Source organism: Gymnodraco acuticeps, unplaced genomic scaffold (genome assembly GCF_902827175.1).
Source record: "Gymnodraco acuticeps unplaced genomic scaffold, fGymAcu1.1, whole genome shotgun sequence".
NCBI classification, from domain to species: domain Eukaryota; kingdom Metazoa; phylum Chordata; class Actinopteri; order Perciformes; family Bathydraconidae; genus Gymnodraco; species Gymnodraco acuticeps.
Window position 1 is genome coordinate 128,722 of NW_022991340.1, and position 16,995 is coordinate 145,716.

The 16,995-nt window shown below is 40.8% G+C and overlaps 1 protein-coding gene across 3 annotated transcripts; it reads right to left on the reverse strand.

Annotated features, from left to right (window-relative positions):
* Positions 1 to 690: 690 nt before the first annotated feature.
* Positions 691 to 11,379, reverse strand: LOC117562670 (solute carrier family 22 member 6-like). Of its 3 annotated transcripts, none has more exons than XM_034240526.1 (11): positions 11,018 to 11,379; positions 10,418 to 10,831; positions 10,233 to 10,336; positions 9,723 to 9,877; positions 4,954 to 5,122; positions 4,736 to 4,859; positions 4,528 to 4,643; positions 4,219 to 4,433; positions 4,025 to 4,133; positions 1,290 to 1,493; positions 691 to 1,137 (listed from the first exon to the last, which is right to left on the reverse strand). In XM_034240526.1, the coding sequence occupies exons 2-11, from the start codon at positions 10,820 to 10,822 to the stop codon at positions 1,050 to 1,052; spliced, it is 1,689 nt and encodes a 562-aa protein (XP_034096417.1). In that variant the 5' UTR covers positions 10,823 to 10,831; positions 11,018 to 11,379; the 3' UTR covers positions 691 to 1,049. The 3 variants fall into 3 exon arrangements, with proteins under 3 accessions (XP_034096417.1, XP_034096416.1, XP_034096415.1); XM_034240525.1 differs by having other exon boundaries at positions 10,418 to 10,840; XM_034240524.1 differs by having other exon boundaries at positions 10,418 to 10,893.
* Between the last annotated feature and the right edge of the window lie 5,616 nt (positions 11,380 to 16,995).

Below are 16,995 nucleotides of genomic sequence, written 5' to 3' on the forward strand. Positions count from 1 at the left end.
ACTTACCACATACGTTTTAAAATGCTTAATAAGCACCGTAACTTTCATGATATAATTTCTCCGTCATAATCGTTTGTTTCCGTGAACGGCCGACTATTGTGTGACGTCAAATGCTGCGGCTGCAAGGCATTGTGGGGCAGCATTTTCTCCTCTCCTTTCGTCAAGGGATGTCCAGTGGTTCCTAAGCTAAAGGAGGTTATAAAGGAAGTTTGAAACCTCCTTTCCTTTCATTTAGAGAATTGGAACGGCACTTATCATGGCTGCCACTGACGTACTTCCGGGTCATTTCACTCCGTTAGGAAGGTTCCTAAGCTAAATGGACTATTGGAATGAAGCCCAAGTGACATTTTACCTAAAATATGGAACACCAGAGGTCATTCTTGAGATCATGAAGTGAAACAGACAAATGTAAACAGGAGTAGGTTCTGTGTGTGATTGAAAAACAGAATTATCTACCTGATTTCATATTGTTTACTTATTGATTGATATTTTAGCATAAGGCCCAGACAATGAATGACAGACGCAAACCAGTTAAATGTAAATCCTCTTGTCACAAACTTCTTTGTCTGACTTGTTTCAGTAATTGTATCAGACAGTGCCCATTTAAAAGTAGCCTGGATAAAGAAGTGTGCAAAGTATTTCAGTTCAACAGAGCAAAGGGAATGAGAAGACTTAAATGTGAAGGTGCTGATTTTATTGAAAATATAGTTTTGTTTTAAAATACAAGATTGCAAGTAATAAGAAGTTATACAAATACCAGTAAAAGCAAAGCACCTGTAGAAGGCACATTTTCTAAAATATAAAAACATGATTTATGCAAATCCAGACTAAAATCCTCCTATAACACAAACACACACAGATCTAATTGTTCACAGCTATTCATTTCACTGTATTGACCTGTCTTATTGCAACTCCACCTGTCTAGCAGACATACAATATAATAAGCTTTATATTGAAATCAAACTAATAAACAGGCCGGAGAAAAAGCAGTAACCAAGATATGTTCATTGACATGTCAGGGAAACCTCAGGAGCAGAATCCATGTGCCCTCAGGCCGTCTGCTTTAGGAGATCTGCCTGGGTGTCTTGCAGGATTATCGCTTCCTTTCGTGATGCTTTGGAGCTTCTCCCAGTTCCCCTGTGGTCAAAATAGAAAATGAAAATATTGATGTCTCTGTCTCTGTCTCTCTCTTAATGTCTAAAATGCCTCCAGTATACTTTTACTAAAAATGTATGTTTTGATTTGCAGAGATGTAAAGAAGGAACAGATCCTGTCCCCCCTGATCTTACCTGTCCTCCACATCTTGTATTGTGTCGGGGAGGGGTGAGCCAAGTGTTTCTGGAAGAAATATGGCAGCAATTCCACTGAGGATCGGAGCGCCGCCATAGATCAAACCTGGAAGCCAAGGCAGGTAGTCGGCCGTGAGAAGCACCATCGGGGCCACCATGGATCCCACCCGAGCCATCATGGATACCCAGCCCATGCCATTCTGACTGAGGCAAGGCAAGGCAAGGCATGTTTATTTATAGCACCTTTCAACACAAGGCAATTCAAAGTTCTAAACAAAAATGAAAGACATTCAGACAAAGGCATTTAAAAACAGTCATTAAAAAGAAAAGATAATAAAAGAAACATTAAAAGAAAAAATACATGAATAAGAAGTATATGAATAAAAAGTATATGAAACGATTCAGAACGATTTTAAAAGCAATGTATTTCTATTGGTAGTATGTTTCGTGCCTGCACCACGTCTTTTTCTCCGGTCGGGTCTTGGAAGACCAGAAGCTGTGTGGTTCATAAAAACATTTTGTTACTCAATATCAAGCCACGATTACTGTTTTTATTCTAAATGTTATAATGTCTGACTCTTTTTGCCGTCCGCGAGGAAAATAAATGGGGCTCAGAGCCTCAGAATAGTGAAATCTGTATTTTTGAAATCTTTTTTTTTTAGGATACTAAATACATTTGCACACTTTTTATATATTTTTTTTCCCCTAAGTTTCTAAAACAAAAATAAATAAATGTTTAAGATGTTTTTAAGATGTTTGTGGGTTTTAAAGGGCTTTCACTCTTTAGTCAAAGGTGACCTGGTTTGACACCATTAATCTTTATCTGCTTTATCTTCTCTCTGTACAATAAACTGCAGACTCACTTTTGTTTTATCTTAGTTGTTTCTGCCTCAACAGTTAGTGGTGGCATGACTTCAATAACCCACCACTAAGATAAAAGCGGACTTATGTACAGTGTAAAGAGCTAAGAAGTAGTAGTAGATAGATTCAGTGGATTCAGTGGCGACTGGTCATTAGGGCACAGCCCCACCTAGTGTCAGCAGAAAGTATTAAAATAATGATTACAACAAAATGCAAAAAATAAATTTAAATATATATAAAATATATTTTAAGATCATGTTTAATCATCTGATTTGTCTGTACATTGCTGTTTTAGTATGTGTTCTTCTAATTAGTGTTTACAGTGTGTGCCTATTGAGCTGTTTAGAGCCATGTGGGACAAAACCCGATCCTGCCCCTCCCTCTCACTGTCTAAGTGAACAGTGACTGTAAAAACTACACTGCGCATGCTCAGAGTATTTTCCTATTTAATGTGTGTGGCAAAAAATAATGACCATAGGGGCATAGAGCTGCCATCCCTACCATACGACGCGTCCTAAAACCAGGAAGTAAGCTGCGCATGGCTTCCCTCCACAAAAAAGCAATGACATTTCTCCATAGGATTTTAGAAAATAGCTCAAAATAAGATCTGTGGGAAACGTACCTGTTAGATACATGCACGTTTTGTTCAGCCGGATAATATCCACATGTCTACCCTACTTTTATAATTTTCGAATCATAAATCTATCATTTAGATTTATGATAGACTTTTGAAACTACAAGAAGATAAGGAGGACTTTTACAAAAAAGTAATAGAGATTTTTGTCCAGAAGGATAGGCAAATGGACTTAATCTTCAAGTCAAGGTAAGACCAACATTTTATTGAAAATGGGATCTTACTAAGAGAGAACAATTCAATATTTAAATAATACAATTACATTTTTTGGGTATCCTTCTGTTGAACTGTCTGTTTAAAATGAATTGAAGCATCAGAATAAAGAGGCTTTTGAAAATAATATTATATTTTGATTTAGGTCAAAATATAATATTTGTAAACCTGAAGAGTAAGTGCCAGTGACCAGCCATGAACCTCACTGCAGAAGCTTATGTATATACATCTAAGTTTTTTGTGCCTCACCACTTTTGTACATATAGAAACGCCACTGCAGCTGACCCCCAATTGTTAGCAACCACCTTTGTTAAGACATGTCAAAAGCTCCAAAAGTGAGAGAACTAGAACTAATCATGAAAATCTCATAAAGAGAGACCTTTGTTCAGGCCATTAACCAGAAGCCTGTGCAAAAAAGAATTGACTTCAAGAAGAGGGAAATGGAAGTGGGAAAATGTTAACTTGTTTCAAGCCTAAAGACGTCTGAAGCATTGTCCACAGCAAGTAGAAAAAGTCTCATATGCCCTTTTGAAAAAGTCAGGATGTATCCTCCGATAAATAAAACGAGCTGAACTTAAAGAGCTGAACTTAAAGAGGTTTATGCTTTTGGGGTTTTTGCATATGTGGGTGATATACTGTAGGTTTGTGTGCATGTAAATGGTCTACAAAAGGCTAAAATCCCAAAGTTCCCATAGTGATATCACCAAGTAACACTTGCGCTTCTATTGGCTAGCGCTACAACACATTGTACATGATAGGTTAAGGGGCGGGACATCCCTAGGCAGTTGAATTATCGCAACAGAGCCGGCCAGCTTACTAATCAGAGCAGACTGGGCTCTGGTTTCAGACAGAGGGTGAAAAGAGGTTCTGCAGCACAGGCAGTATGAGAAAAATAATGAGCTCTCTGAACATTAAAGTAAGTTAACACCTGAAAACTAGCATAAAAGGGCCCCTTTAAACCCTAAATAAAAAAATAAAACATTTTCTAAATCTTCTTGCTAAATGGACACCTGTAAATAAGACTTACCGGATGATTGTTGGGAACAGTTCTCCAGAGTAAAGATAGCAGCAGTTGAATGAGGCAGCGAGGCAACCTTTACCCAGTACAGCCATACACGTGCGTGCAGTCTGTTTATCTGCACATGGAGTGAGACATTCATCAGAGGACTGTGTTGTTTCTGCAGTATAATATTCAACTTGTATACATGTTTTCAACCATACCATAAGGTATCAGCAGGTTGATCAAAACAGTGATTCCAGCGATGATGAGAGCCCCACTTTGTGATGTGCGCCGTCCAATATAAGTCATAGATACGACCATGACGACTTTAGCAGGGATGTCGACAGCTCCGAAGATCACTTGGATCAAGTAGATGTCTAAACCAAACTTCTGCAGATCCATCGCAATACCGTAGTAAGCAAAGCTTGTGGATAACCTAGGTTTGTTTTAAAAATAAACCATGAATAGTGTCAAAGCAATTACATATTTGTTAATGAAAAACTGAGATTTTTACAAGAAGGAACATGTACCAGACAGCACTGAGGCAGATCGTCATTCTCCTCATTGTAGGTGTGCGGAACAGATCCAGGACAGAGTGGGTGCGTTGTGAGCAGGACATCTCTTTCTTCATGGTTTCCTGCAGCCTCTATGCATACCGACAAAAGATTAATGTATTTTATACACATTAATAAACACAGATAGATGGTACAATAACATAAACACAGCACATTCTCTTACCTTCATGTCGATTTTCTCTCCCTCTTCCTTCCGTCCATTAAATTTCGCCACACTTTTAAGGTTCTTGATGGCTTGTTCAGGGTTATTACTCATAACTAACCATCTTGAAGATTCATGAAACCACCTGTGTGAAATATGTGTTCTGTTAATCGTGCAAATAAACATGCATCTGTGATTCTGGTTTGCTTTGATTTGCATATCAATACTTGGCATCTTACCATGCAATGAGGAAGAAGACAAAGAAAGGCAAAGACACAGCCAGGGTTAACCACCTCCAGTCCCGGATGAAGTACGCGATGAGCGCCAGTATCAACTGTCCAACTGTGTAGCAGTAACCTGTCGTTGTCCCGACCATTGTTCGCACACTAGTGGGGATCCACTCCACAACTTGATATTAAAGAAAATAGAGATAGAGGTATTTTTTTAGAATTTAGTACAACTATTATTCTTGAATCATAATGCAAGTTGACTGCTTCCATTTAAGTTGTTTCATGCTGATTGTACCCTATCCAGTTAGATGTCTTACTGTCACGGTTGGGGTAAATAGGACCCAAAAGCAGTACGAACAGGAAAGGCAGGTATGGGGATTTAAACAAAAGTGAGCTTTATTCAAAAGCTGATACAGGGGCCAAAAGAGTGGGTGAAGGGGGGCCTGGTGGATGGGTTTGGGCTGATAGCCCGGAGGCACGGCAGAGGACCAGGAGGGGGTCTTGGGCAGATGGCCCGTGGGCCAGGCAGAGGCAGAGCAGGGGCGAAAGCCGCAGAGGGGAAACTCAGGAGGCCGGGCAAAAGGACAGGCAGGAAGGTGGCAGCGAGTCAGCGGGATCGCCGGAGCAGGTGAACTGGGATCGGGATTCGGGAGCACTGGGAGCAGGAGATGACGAGACCCCGGACGGGACAGGAACCGCTGTCTGTGTGACCCCCGGCGGGACAGGAACCGGTGTCGGCGGGACAGGTGTTCCCGATGGTACAAGGGCTGGTGTCGGCGGGACCCCCAATAGGACAGGACATGGTGTTGGCAGGATCCCCGGCATAGAAGGGACTTGAGTCGGCAGAACCGCCAACAGGACACAGGGGGCTGGAGTGGGAGCCGGAACCATGGCTGCTGGGGCTTGGGCCGGTAGCCTGGCCTTGCGTCTCTTATGGCGCGTTTCCACTGCACCGAGTAGCTCGAATTAAGCGTGCCGAGCCGTGCGGGGCCGTGTTTGGTTGCGTTTCCACTTGGCCTAGTTTTGGCCCGGGGCTACTTTTTCACCTTTTTTCTGGCCCGACTAAATCGTGGTTCTAGGGCCAGGAACAACCAGGCTGAGTCGGGCTGAGTATGCTAAACTAGAGAGAGAATCGCTGGCAAGGGGGCTACAACTACAACAAGATGAACATATTTTACCGGGATTTAATTGTAATACACATTTCAAAATGATGCCGAAGTAACAACATACTGATACCGGTTAGTAAAAATCCATGAATTAATGCTTTGACAAGTCTGCAGATAGACGGCAGGCGAAAACCCTTTTAAAATGCGTGTTTTCTAAATGTAGCTTGGCTAAGCTAACGTTATATATGCTCCGACCGTCCACACTCACAACAACGGCCTATACAGACATAAATAAACCAGCGACTGTATTCGCCATGACACAGGCAGTCTGTGGTTTGTACTTGTTTAACTTTTGTCAAGTTTCTGAGTGCTAAGAGCTAACGGCTGTTTTTTTTTTTCTGGGGCTCTCATTGAAGATGACGTCACGGCTCCGCCTACACTGCGTTACTATATTAACTGCCCCAGTTCCTAAACTGTAATGGAAGCGCAGCATTAAAGTGAGCCGGGCCTAATAAGGCCTAACCAAACCGAGCGAGGCCTGCAGTGGAAACGCGCCATTAGAAGCCTTTTGGAGGCTCCGTGGACCTCCCAAGGCCAGGCGGGATCCCACAAAAGGGTCCTCGAAATGAGCAATGTTGGGATCTGTGGCAGGACGGGGGCTAGCATGTCTAGGGCTAGCAGGCCGGGAATCAGATTTGACCTCACAATTACAATAAAGTCCTTCACCAACTCGATAATAAGTCCCTTAACCAGGGCCTCGAAGTTACTTCTTTGCGTGCCAAAAACATGATAGACTGCCTCTCCTCTCTACTGGAGGTGTATCGACAGTCATTCCTTAGGTATATTAAATTATAAGTTACCTCATAAAGGCCCCCTGCTGGGTCCAGCTTTGGTCCGGTTGTACTGTCATGGTTATGGTAAATAGGACCCAAAAGCAGTACAAACAGGGAAGGCAGGTATGGGGGTTTTAACAAAAGTGAGCTTTATTCGAAAGCTGATACAAAAATACAAGAACTGAAGGAACAGGCGAGGTAACACAAACAAATAACTAACAAACCCCATCCAGGGGACACAAGGAATGGGACTAGACAGACGGACGGGCACAGGCACAGAACATGGACAAGATCAGGTTGGAAATGACGACAACCGAACATGGAGCAAAGGGGAAGACAAGACTAAATACACAGAAGGGTAATCACAGGGCAAGATACAGCTGGGCAGGGGAGGCAGAAACACAAGGGCAACAGGTGAACACAATGAGACAATCAGACACAGGCAGGGGCGCCGCCAGGGATTTTGGGCCCCATGAAAAGATATCACATTGGGCCCCACCACCAGGCCCAGGCCACGCCAACCAAGCACAATGCTGTCACCACACCTCCAGAACCCAACCGACTCATTTATGCTTTAAATAACTCTACCTGTACAGGCTTGCATCTATCTTGTAGTCCAATACTAACTGCACAATATTTACTGACACTGAGCGGTGAATAACACTGTGCAGACGTGCAACATTCTGCTGCAGTAGAATTCACTATTTGATATAACACTAACATTCCTGACAATAGACCTCAATAGTAATCTTTTATGCTGTACATGCCTTTTTAATAGCATTTTTTAATGGAACATTCAAAAATCTAAATAAATATAACTGAAATATACATTACCTCTTAAATTAAAATAAAGTGAACATTAACACCAATCTTATCATTTATAAAATGCTATAACAAAAAAAATAACATAAGTTAATTAATTTACATATACATACCAACTACAAAATAAGCGGGTATTAAAGTGTAAACGGACAACAAAACGGAAATGGAAGTGAAAAGGCCTGATGGTGGTGCTAAATCAGAGCCTATTACCTGTTCTCAGTCTTTTTCTCAATATGCATCTTGTGTGTAGTGATCCAATATCGTTACCATAGCCTTGCCCTTTAACAGTTATTACGAGGCCTTGCTCAGCCTTACTCACCAAGAGCCCAGCGCCTAGCCTTCTTACAGGCAAAGTCACTGATCAAGTCCTTGAAGTCCAGCTTTCTAGACAACTGGCTTTCAATGGACAGCATGGCAAGACTGCAAAGCATTATGGGGGGTCAGGGCTGCGGAGCCTAAAGATGGATCTGTTGGTCCTGGCACCAGGGGACGGACAACTGATTTAGTATGAATAGCTGCTAAAAATGTACCTGCATTTATTAAATGTCAGCTAAAAGAGGAGTGAAATGAAAAACCTCTGAATTTTCTGTGAAGATATTAACAGTACTTAAAGGTGGGGTAGGTAATTTTGGAGAAAACAGCTCGAGTGCGCTAGAATTTGAAAATACATAACCGGAAAAAATCTGCCACTTCCTCACAGAGCCCCTCCTCCAACACACACGAACGCGCACATGACCAATTAGGGCACGAGATAAGTTTGTGCACAGATGGAAGGCTGACAGGCAGGTAGGCCATCCAGTTATTTTAGCCGGGCCGGCTCAGATGATTGGTCGTGCTTTTTACAGTGCTACGGCTTCCACAGATGACATTTTTTTATGGATTTATTGTCAAAGCACTTCAGATATTCATTGCTATCGGGATGTTAAGAGCATTCCATGGAATATAACAAAAAGTGTATCTCGAGCTGGTTTCTCAAACTTACCTACCCCACCTTTAATGTCAGCAAAACATTACAATTATTATTTACAATGGATTACGCTTAGCTAACAGACTAATTTCCACCACTCATAGACCACACCAGAGGTCGCGTTAACCGAATATTTTCCGTCTATGACGGATTTTTGAAAGCAGTCCGTCATTTTGACAGATTAGAACAAACTCGCGCCAAAGTTTCCCCGCAGCGAGGCTCCGGTGTTATGCCGTGTTATGCATGCCCTCCAAAAAGGAAATCATACTGTTTCCAAACCTAACTGTGCCGTACAAATCATTGAAATGTCTGTTTTGGCTTTACGCTGTTCACGCTCCCGCGAGGTGCAGCAGCCATGCATAACACGGCGCATGTGAACTGTCCCCCCCCGTCAGAGTTGTGTAAATGCCGACGGGTAATTCTGGATTTTGACAGAAGTTTTACGATCCTGTCCGTCAAAATGACGGGCAGCGAAAAAGTCTAGCGCAACCTCTGGACCACACCCACCTTTTCTTTTGAAAAACTGGGTGACATACTGTCGCCCTTTAGTCCCTCTCTCTTGTCTTTCTCTCCTTTCTTTTCTTTCTTGAAAGCCTGACTTTGTTAGTCGTTGAGACATCGTACACACGTAAGTACTAGCATCCCTCCTCACATGTCTCTCTGCTAGAAAGGGCCGGTGCCGCACAGCGTTTGGAGGCAGGACCAAACCATTACATATAAATAGAGGGGGGTGTTCGATGCTTTGGATAATGAACTTTTGGAAGAAAATAAGTTAAATGAATCGTAAGTTTAGTGAGTACATCATCAATATGGCGTTATATTAATGTTAATTATTGATGATTGATGAAAGGTTACTTAAACATTTTTTCTTAATGTTCTAAAACATTTTGGGGCCCCTGTCAGTCATGGGCCCTTAGAATCATCCTAACTTTTCACCCCCTTACGGCGCCCCTGGACACAGGAGGGCAAACACAGGAAGGAAGACCAGACAAAGGAATTTTAAAATAAAACTGGGAAATGGCAACATAAGTCCAAAACCATGATACTTACTGAGTGAGAAGGTGTTGAGCCCCACGCCGGACAGAGCCATGCCACAGCCAAAGCGGAACAGGCAGAAGAGCGGGAAGGCAGTGGAGAAAGCAGCACATGTTCCTGACACAGCCATCAGCAGGTGAGAAATAAGCAAGAGGATGCGTCGACCATATCTAGAGCCAGGTGGGTTAAAGAGTTAATTCAGACTGTATCACATCATATGATTTTAACAAGGCTGCATGAAGACGTGTTGTGTGGGACAATTTTTAAAGGGGAAATATGATGCAAATGTTCTGGTTAATTTGTGTATTTTGGGTCTAGTACACTTTCTTTTCTTAAAGAGACAGGCACTAAAATGGTGTGTTTCTGACAAAGGTGGATGCAGGATTATCTATAAAAGACAGTATACAAAAAAGTGCCTATCTCTTTAAGAAAAGAAAGTGTGTTTTTTACATACATGATTGATGTTGCCGAATATCTGACATTAGTAGCACAACTGTAAATCATTAGTGATGAGATCAATGTTACCTGTCTGAAAGACCTCCAAAGACAACCGAACCCAGAAGCACACCTCCCATGTAGACCATCTGTCCCATTTGCTTCAAAGACTGCTGATCACACACCAAATTCCACTAAAAAATATGGAACAACATTTAAGGCACAGGACAAGATAACATTTACACATGTGCAAAGAAAAAAAAATGTAGTCCTACGTCAGATATTATTGTGGATTTCATGTGAGTCATGTTATAGGTCCATCCATCGGAACATCCCTGCAGGTCAACATCCAAACCAGCGTTAGTGTCTCCATCCTTCCCTGAACTGGAGCTCCTGTTTTTTGTCAGGAGGTGCCACTGTGGAGCCGCGTAACGCAAGCACCTCTCTGGCTTCCCTGTCTGGTCCAGCGGCACCGTGACCAGCAGCGCTTCCTCTGCACTCATCTGGGACTGGGACAGGTTTGTGTGTGCGTTGCAGAAGTGAGGGGGAACCAAAGCCACAAAGTTCTGCAGCAGGTTGTGACTGGCCATCAACATCACAGGTAGGAGGAGAAGGGTCGTCTGCAGGACCTGGAAGCGTCCTGTGCTCCCTACCTGCTCCAAGAGTTCCCCAAACCCCATAGTGGTGTACTACAAAAACTCCACAAGTTAACTTTGTGTTAATGACAGCCTATCCTGTTGTTGGTAGGTTCTTTTGGAAAACATAAAAGTAAATAGTAAGTTGTTCTAGCATCTGTGAAAAATACCAAACTTAAAGTGCAAGTATAAAGTATAATTTTTAAATGTTTGGATAATTTGAAATTCAAAAAGACTTACCTCCTGAATAATCTTTTCTCAAAACATAAATATTAACAATAAGAATGCTGGCCTACAAAAAATTGCACTCATTAAAACCACTACTACATGATGCAGTCAATTTAAATTAGAATTCTTAGAAAGTGTTCCTAAAAGGAAGTCTTTAAAAACGAGGCCCAACGAATCAAAAATATGTAATAAATGGTCGCTGTTCGTGCAGTCTGTTAAATCGGCTCTTAAATTCCAACAGCTTTTCAGAACTTTGGATTATAAGTGCAATGTAATCTCTTGAGGTATTAGCCACTCGTTCAGGAAACACTGAGGCAGAATGTGGAGTCCTTGCTGTGCAGGGACACTGTCCGGATGAAGAGTTCCAGTGCAAGTGAGCTCCAACCAAAGGTGGGCTCATAACTATGCTCAGCTGTTTTCACCTTTCACACTGAGACCTTTCCCCTGCCCTTTATTGGTTACCTAACATGAATGACAAGGTGATAGAGTGTGTGTCTGTGAATGTGAGGTCAAACAAACTGATTTGGTTTCATTAGTAACTTCTTTGTCAGTTTCTTTAACTTTTTCTATAATTGTTTGCATGTTGTCTTGTTTATAAATCTATATTATTTGTTCACTGGTTCAAAGGAAATACCACAGTCAGAAATGTGCAATTAGGTAAAGAGAATACTAAAAGTAAATGTTTGATAAAAATTACAGCTGTGTTTATTTGGAGTCGGTTGACAGTTCAACTGAACTGCAGCCTGATAAAAATTAAAGGTCAATCAATAGTTGAAAAATACTTCACTTTAAAACTCGGTTCAATATTTTTGTGTCATAAATAGGAGATATTAAAGTACAGAACTTATTATCATTTTAAATATATATCATTGCATTTTAAATTGTCGAATAATTTACTTAACTATTCCATCCTGACAAGCAGCAGTTTATTGACTGCTGTATTTTTAGATCTCTTTTTACAATTTTAAATCGGTTTTAGCCTAAATGGATATTTCTCTTTGGCAGAGACAATGGAAATATATACTCACTTCTGGACTGAGTCTGTCCTCAGAGAGCCGTGTTAAATCCAGAGCACAAAACGTTAAAGTAAAAGTCCAAATTGTTGTTTGTGATTCTTTTTTTGTTGCAAAGTCTGACACAGTGCAGGCTTTCTCATAGCACTTATAGTTATTCAGCATAAAACACAAATGATTTCCGTACTTTACGTTGTCTTTTTAGAAGTGGAAAAAGTGCCCATTGAATTTGCCGTCATGCACTCATTGACAGTCAAAATGGATTCAGTTTGTCCATTCAAAGACATGTTCAAACCGTCTGTGAGACTCAAAATATTAATATTAAAGACTAGGTGACATTTTTACCTAAAATATGGAACACCAGAGGATTCTTGTGATCATGAAGTGAAACAGTCAAATGAAAACGGGAGTAGGTTCTGTGTGTGACTGAAAGACAAAATTCTCTACATGATTGAATTTTGTTAACTTATTGATTGATGGACTCCAGGATACTCTGCAACTTCTACAGGTGCACCATAGAGAGTATCCTTACGGCCCCTACACACGGCGGCGTGCGTTGCCGCTTCAACGCTTCAGCCCATTCACTTTGAATGGGGTGACGTCACGATTCGCCAAACTGCATTGTGGGAACAAAGCGTAGCTTCTCTCGCGGTGCTCGCTGCGTAAGTAGAGCAATGTTCTACTTTTGCCGCCTCGACGGAGACTGGCTGCATCACGGCCTGGTACGGCAGCTGCACCGCCCTCAACCGTAAGGCTTTACAGAGGGTGTTGAAAACTGCACAGAACATCACCAGGACAGAGCTGAGTACCTTTACTCCCAGCGACTCAGGAAGAAATCCCTCAGGATTATAAAAGACCCCCCATCACCCCAGCCACAAACTGTTCTGTCTGCTGCCGTCTGGCAGGCGGCACCGCAGCATCCGGACTAAAACCACCAGACTCAGAGACAGTTTCATCCCACATGCAATAAGACTGCTAAACAACTAACTTGCAAATAGACTCTTATTGCACTATTTCACTTTTTTAAACTATTTTTATTTTTGTATTTACCATTTACTATTTACTTGCACTATATTTTTCAGTTTATCTGTGTTATTGTGTTGCACTGTAGAAGCCTGTGACAAAAGATTTTCATCGACATAACTACACTGTAGCTACCCAGCTAGCGGGGAACGTTCTCACAACTTTGGCTAACGTTACCTATTGGTTCTAATAAGGTTTTAAAGAAACGTTTTAATCTGATGTTCAAAGAACCTTTTTAGGATGTTTATTTTTTCAAATAATGTTCCTATAAGGTTTAAGGTTAACTAAGACATAACGTTTTAACTGCAACATTCAGAGGATGTTTTGAGGATGTTATTGAGGCCTGAGATGACAGAAAGTTTATTTATAAAACGTTCCTTTAATGTGATATGTTAACAAAGGTGGAATGTTTTCCTTGCAACATTCTAAGGATGTGTTTTGGACGTTGTTGGGTAACACATTAAACATGTTCTTTATAAAGCGTTCCCTCAATGTTACATGAGAACAAATAAAGAACATTCTCCAAGCAACATTCTGAAAATATTTTCAGGATGTTATGACGCCTGAGATGACAGAAAGTGTTTTATAAAACGTTCCTTTAATGTGATATGTTAACAAAGGTGGAACGTTTTGCCTCCAACTTTCTAAGGATGTGTTTTGGACGTTGTTGGGTAACACATTAAAGATGTGCTTTATAAAACATTCCCTCAATGTTACATGATAACCAAAGAAGAACATTTTGAAAGCAACATTTGAATAATGTTTTCAGGAGGTTATTATTTGTTTATAAAATGTTCCTGTGTTGCCAAATATTAACAGGGTCATGGTCAACGTCAGATGTATTTGTAGTGCGCTTTAACCCTTGTGTGGTGTTCGGGTCAAATTGACCCGATTTCCATTTTCAATGAATACAAAAAAAATATAAGGATATTTTCGTTCAACCTGAAACTCAATGGCCGGGGCTTATTTATTGTGAAGGACATGTGGAATTGTTTTTATTTTTTTCCACTTATGAAAAAATGCCCACCTGCATTTATGTCCTTCATAAGAGGTTCGGGTCAATCTGACCCGGATACAATACCAGGACAGACAGACAGAGAAACACACACACACACACACACACACACACACACACACACACACACACACACACACACACACACACACACACACACACACACACACACACACACACACACACACACACACACACACACATACACACACACACACACACACACACACACACACACACACACACACACACACACACCTTGATCTTTACCCTTTGTAGTGTGTACACAAAACTATCCTAGAACATTATAAACATTTTAGATCTTCCAGAAATGTATAAACATTTTACATTTTCTTGCACTGTCCCCCCTCGCACCTGCACGCCGGAGGAGGGACTAAACGGAGACATAACCTCAGTGTAGTAACAGTGTAGTGCAAAACTACAATTATCTACCAACAAAATGGCCAAAAGATATTCTGCTCAGAGCCTTGGAGCTAATAATGGATGAGAGTGAGTGGAATGCATTAGAAGAACAGGGTGAAGTGGAACAGGAAGACATTTCTGAAGATCAGGATAATGTGGAGGTAAACTCAGAATTTGACAGCAAATTGGAAGATGAGCTTGACTCATAGCCAGCTGCTGGAAGACCCCCACAGCCAGCCGCAAGAAGACCCCCACAGCCAGCTGTGAGGTCTGTGGACCCTCAAAGGACTCCAAGACACAGACTACATGCAGCAACTGCAACAAGTACATCTGTGCTATACACACGAAGAAGTTTTGTACATCATGTGTTTCCTAAACGGACTTGCCCATTGACTCACATGATGTTCTGCAGCGTCACTTCATCAATATATTTTTCGGATATACTGTATTTTATGAATAGTGACTGTTAATTGTTTTTATTTGCTTTGTGTTTATATCTGTTCTATGTCATTTATATGGATGTTTCATTCTCTCTATTTCACAGCCAAATACTTTTGGCTGTGGTTCTTGTGTTCCAATTGCTGCTAAATTGCTTTATTTCCTTCAGGGCTTTGATTATTATATGACAGATTAAAAATAATAAACATTAATGAGAAAATGTTTCATTTACATTAGTCCTAGAAAAGCATGAGCAAAATGTAAACCTAGTTTTTATTACAGTGTATTTTTTTTAACATAAATTACATTTTTATCACAAAAAACGATGGACACTTCCATTGTTACATTTGATCTAGCAAAGAGTATTTTCAAAAACTAATCATATATTTCATTTATATTGTTGGGGAATGAGTTAAAGACAATATATATAAGGAATTGTGCATGTTGAATTTAGTTCTGTATTTTTTTTAAACCCTGAAATATGTCCCGGGTCAATTTGACCCGAACATTACCAAAGGGTGCGAAATGTGAACATAACACAAGGGTTAAAGCAAACTTGCTGTATTTGTTTGAAAAGGATGTTTAAAGAAATGTGATGTCACCAACCAAGGAACTGCTACCCCCGCGACCCGACCACGGATAAGCGGGAGAAGATGGATGGATGATGTCACCACATTTTCCTTTAAAAAAGAAAACAAGCACGTAATTCATGATATTGCACGTTTGCGTAGGCATGTCTGAGTTCCCAGCTAGACATTGTTAGTTCTAAAAACATTCTGAAAAATGTTACCATTCATTGTTCTAGGAATGGTTTCATCGAGAAGTTTTATTTTGGTTCCTAGAATGTACTTCTGAAAGGTAGGATAACGTTCTCTAAAAACATTCTTAAAATGTTTGGTGATAACATTGTTCGAACATTATACCCCAAGTGTTTTTGTTGTTTATGCACATATCTCTGGTCATATGGATCGAATAACACGTAGAAAACCAAAGACAGACATATAGAAGAATGGACCGACTATCACTGTCCGTCCCTGAAACCCCTGTTAGTGGGTTAGTGTGCCCCCCCCCACCTGCCTGCTGGTCTGCTCTACACGGCTGGGAGCAATCTCCAATCAACCACACCTGCAACCTGCTCATCAGCCACACTATGAAAGCCTGCAGCCTGCACTCATTCCCTGCCGGATTGTTGCCGTGAACGGTTTGTTGCCTGCCGCTCTAGCTTTTTACCAGCATATTCTTTGACAACTTTGCCTGCTTTTGCCTCATTTTTGTGTCTCTCCCAGGAGGAATCCAAGGCCTTCCACACTCCCAAGACCAGCCAGGCCTCTCCACCCTGGAACAACTGTTTCCCACTGCTGCCATAAACAACCTCCACTCCCAGCTCCCCTTTTCTAATAAACAAATGTTACTTTCACCAGCTGATTCCGAGTCGTCCTTTTACATGTGTTAATAGTCAAAATCCAATAGTTAAGTAAACTATCATAATCATCCTAATGACCACAGTGGGCAGTGCACTTACTGTACCCAGGAATTTTGAGTTGAACAATTACAGGAATATTATGTCTTTATGTTCTAATAATGTAAACATATTTTAGTAAATTGTTACCACAGAACATTTGCATACTTTTTTTAACATAAACCATGTTATCCTTCTCTAAAATAATAACATTCTGGCAACATAAAAAATCTAACTTGCAGCTGAAAATGTTTTAAGAACAGTAGGGCATAATGTTCTAACAATGTTATCAAAAACATTTGAAGAAGGTTATCACCTAACATTTCAAGAATGTGTTTAGAGAACGTTATCCTACCTTTCAGAAGAACGTTCTGGGAACCAAACTAAAACTTCCCTGCTGAAAACCTTCCTAGAACAATGACTGTAACATTCTCAGAATGTTTTTAGAACCAACATTTTCTAGCTGGGTATGTTCGTATGACAAAATAAAGAACCTTGAACCTTGATTGATATTTTAGCATAAGGCCCAGACAATGAATGACAGACGCAAACCAGTTAAATGTAAATCCTCTTGTCACAAACTTCTTTGTCTGACTTGTTTCAGTAATTGTATCAGACA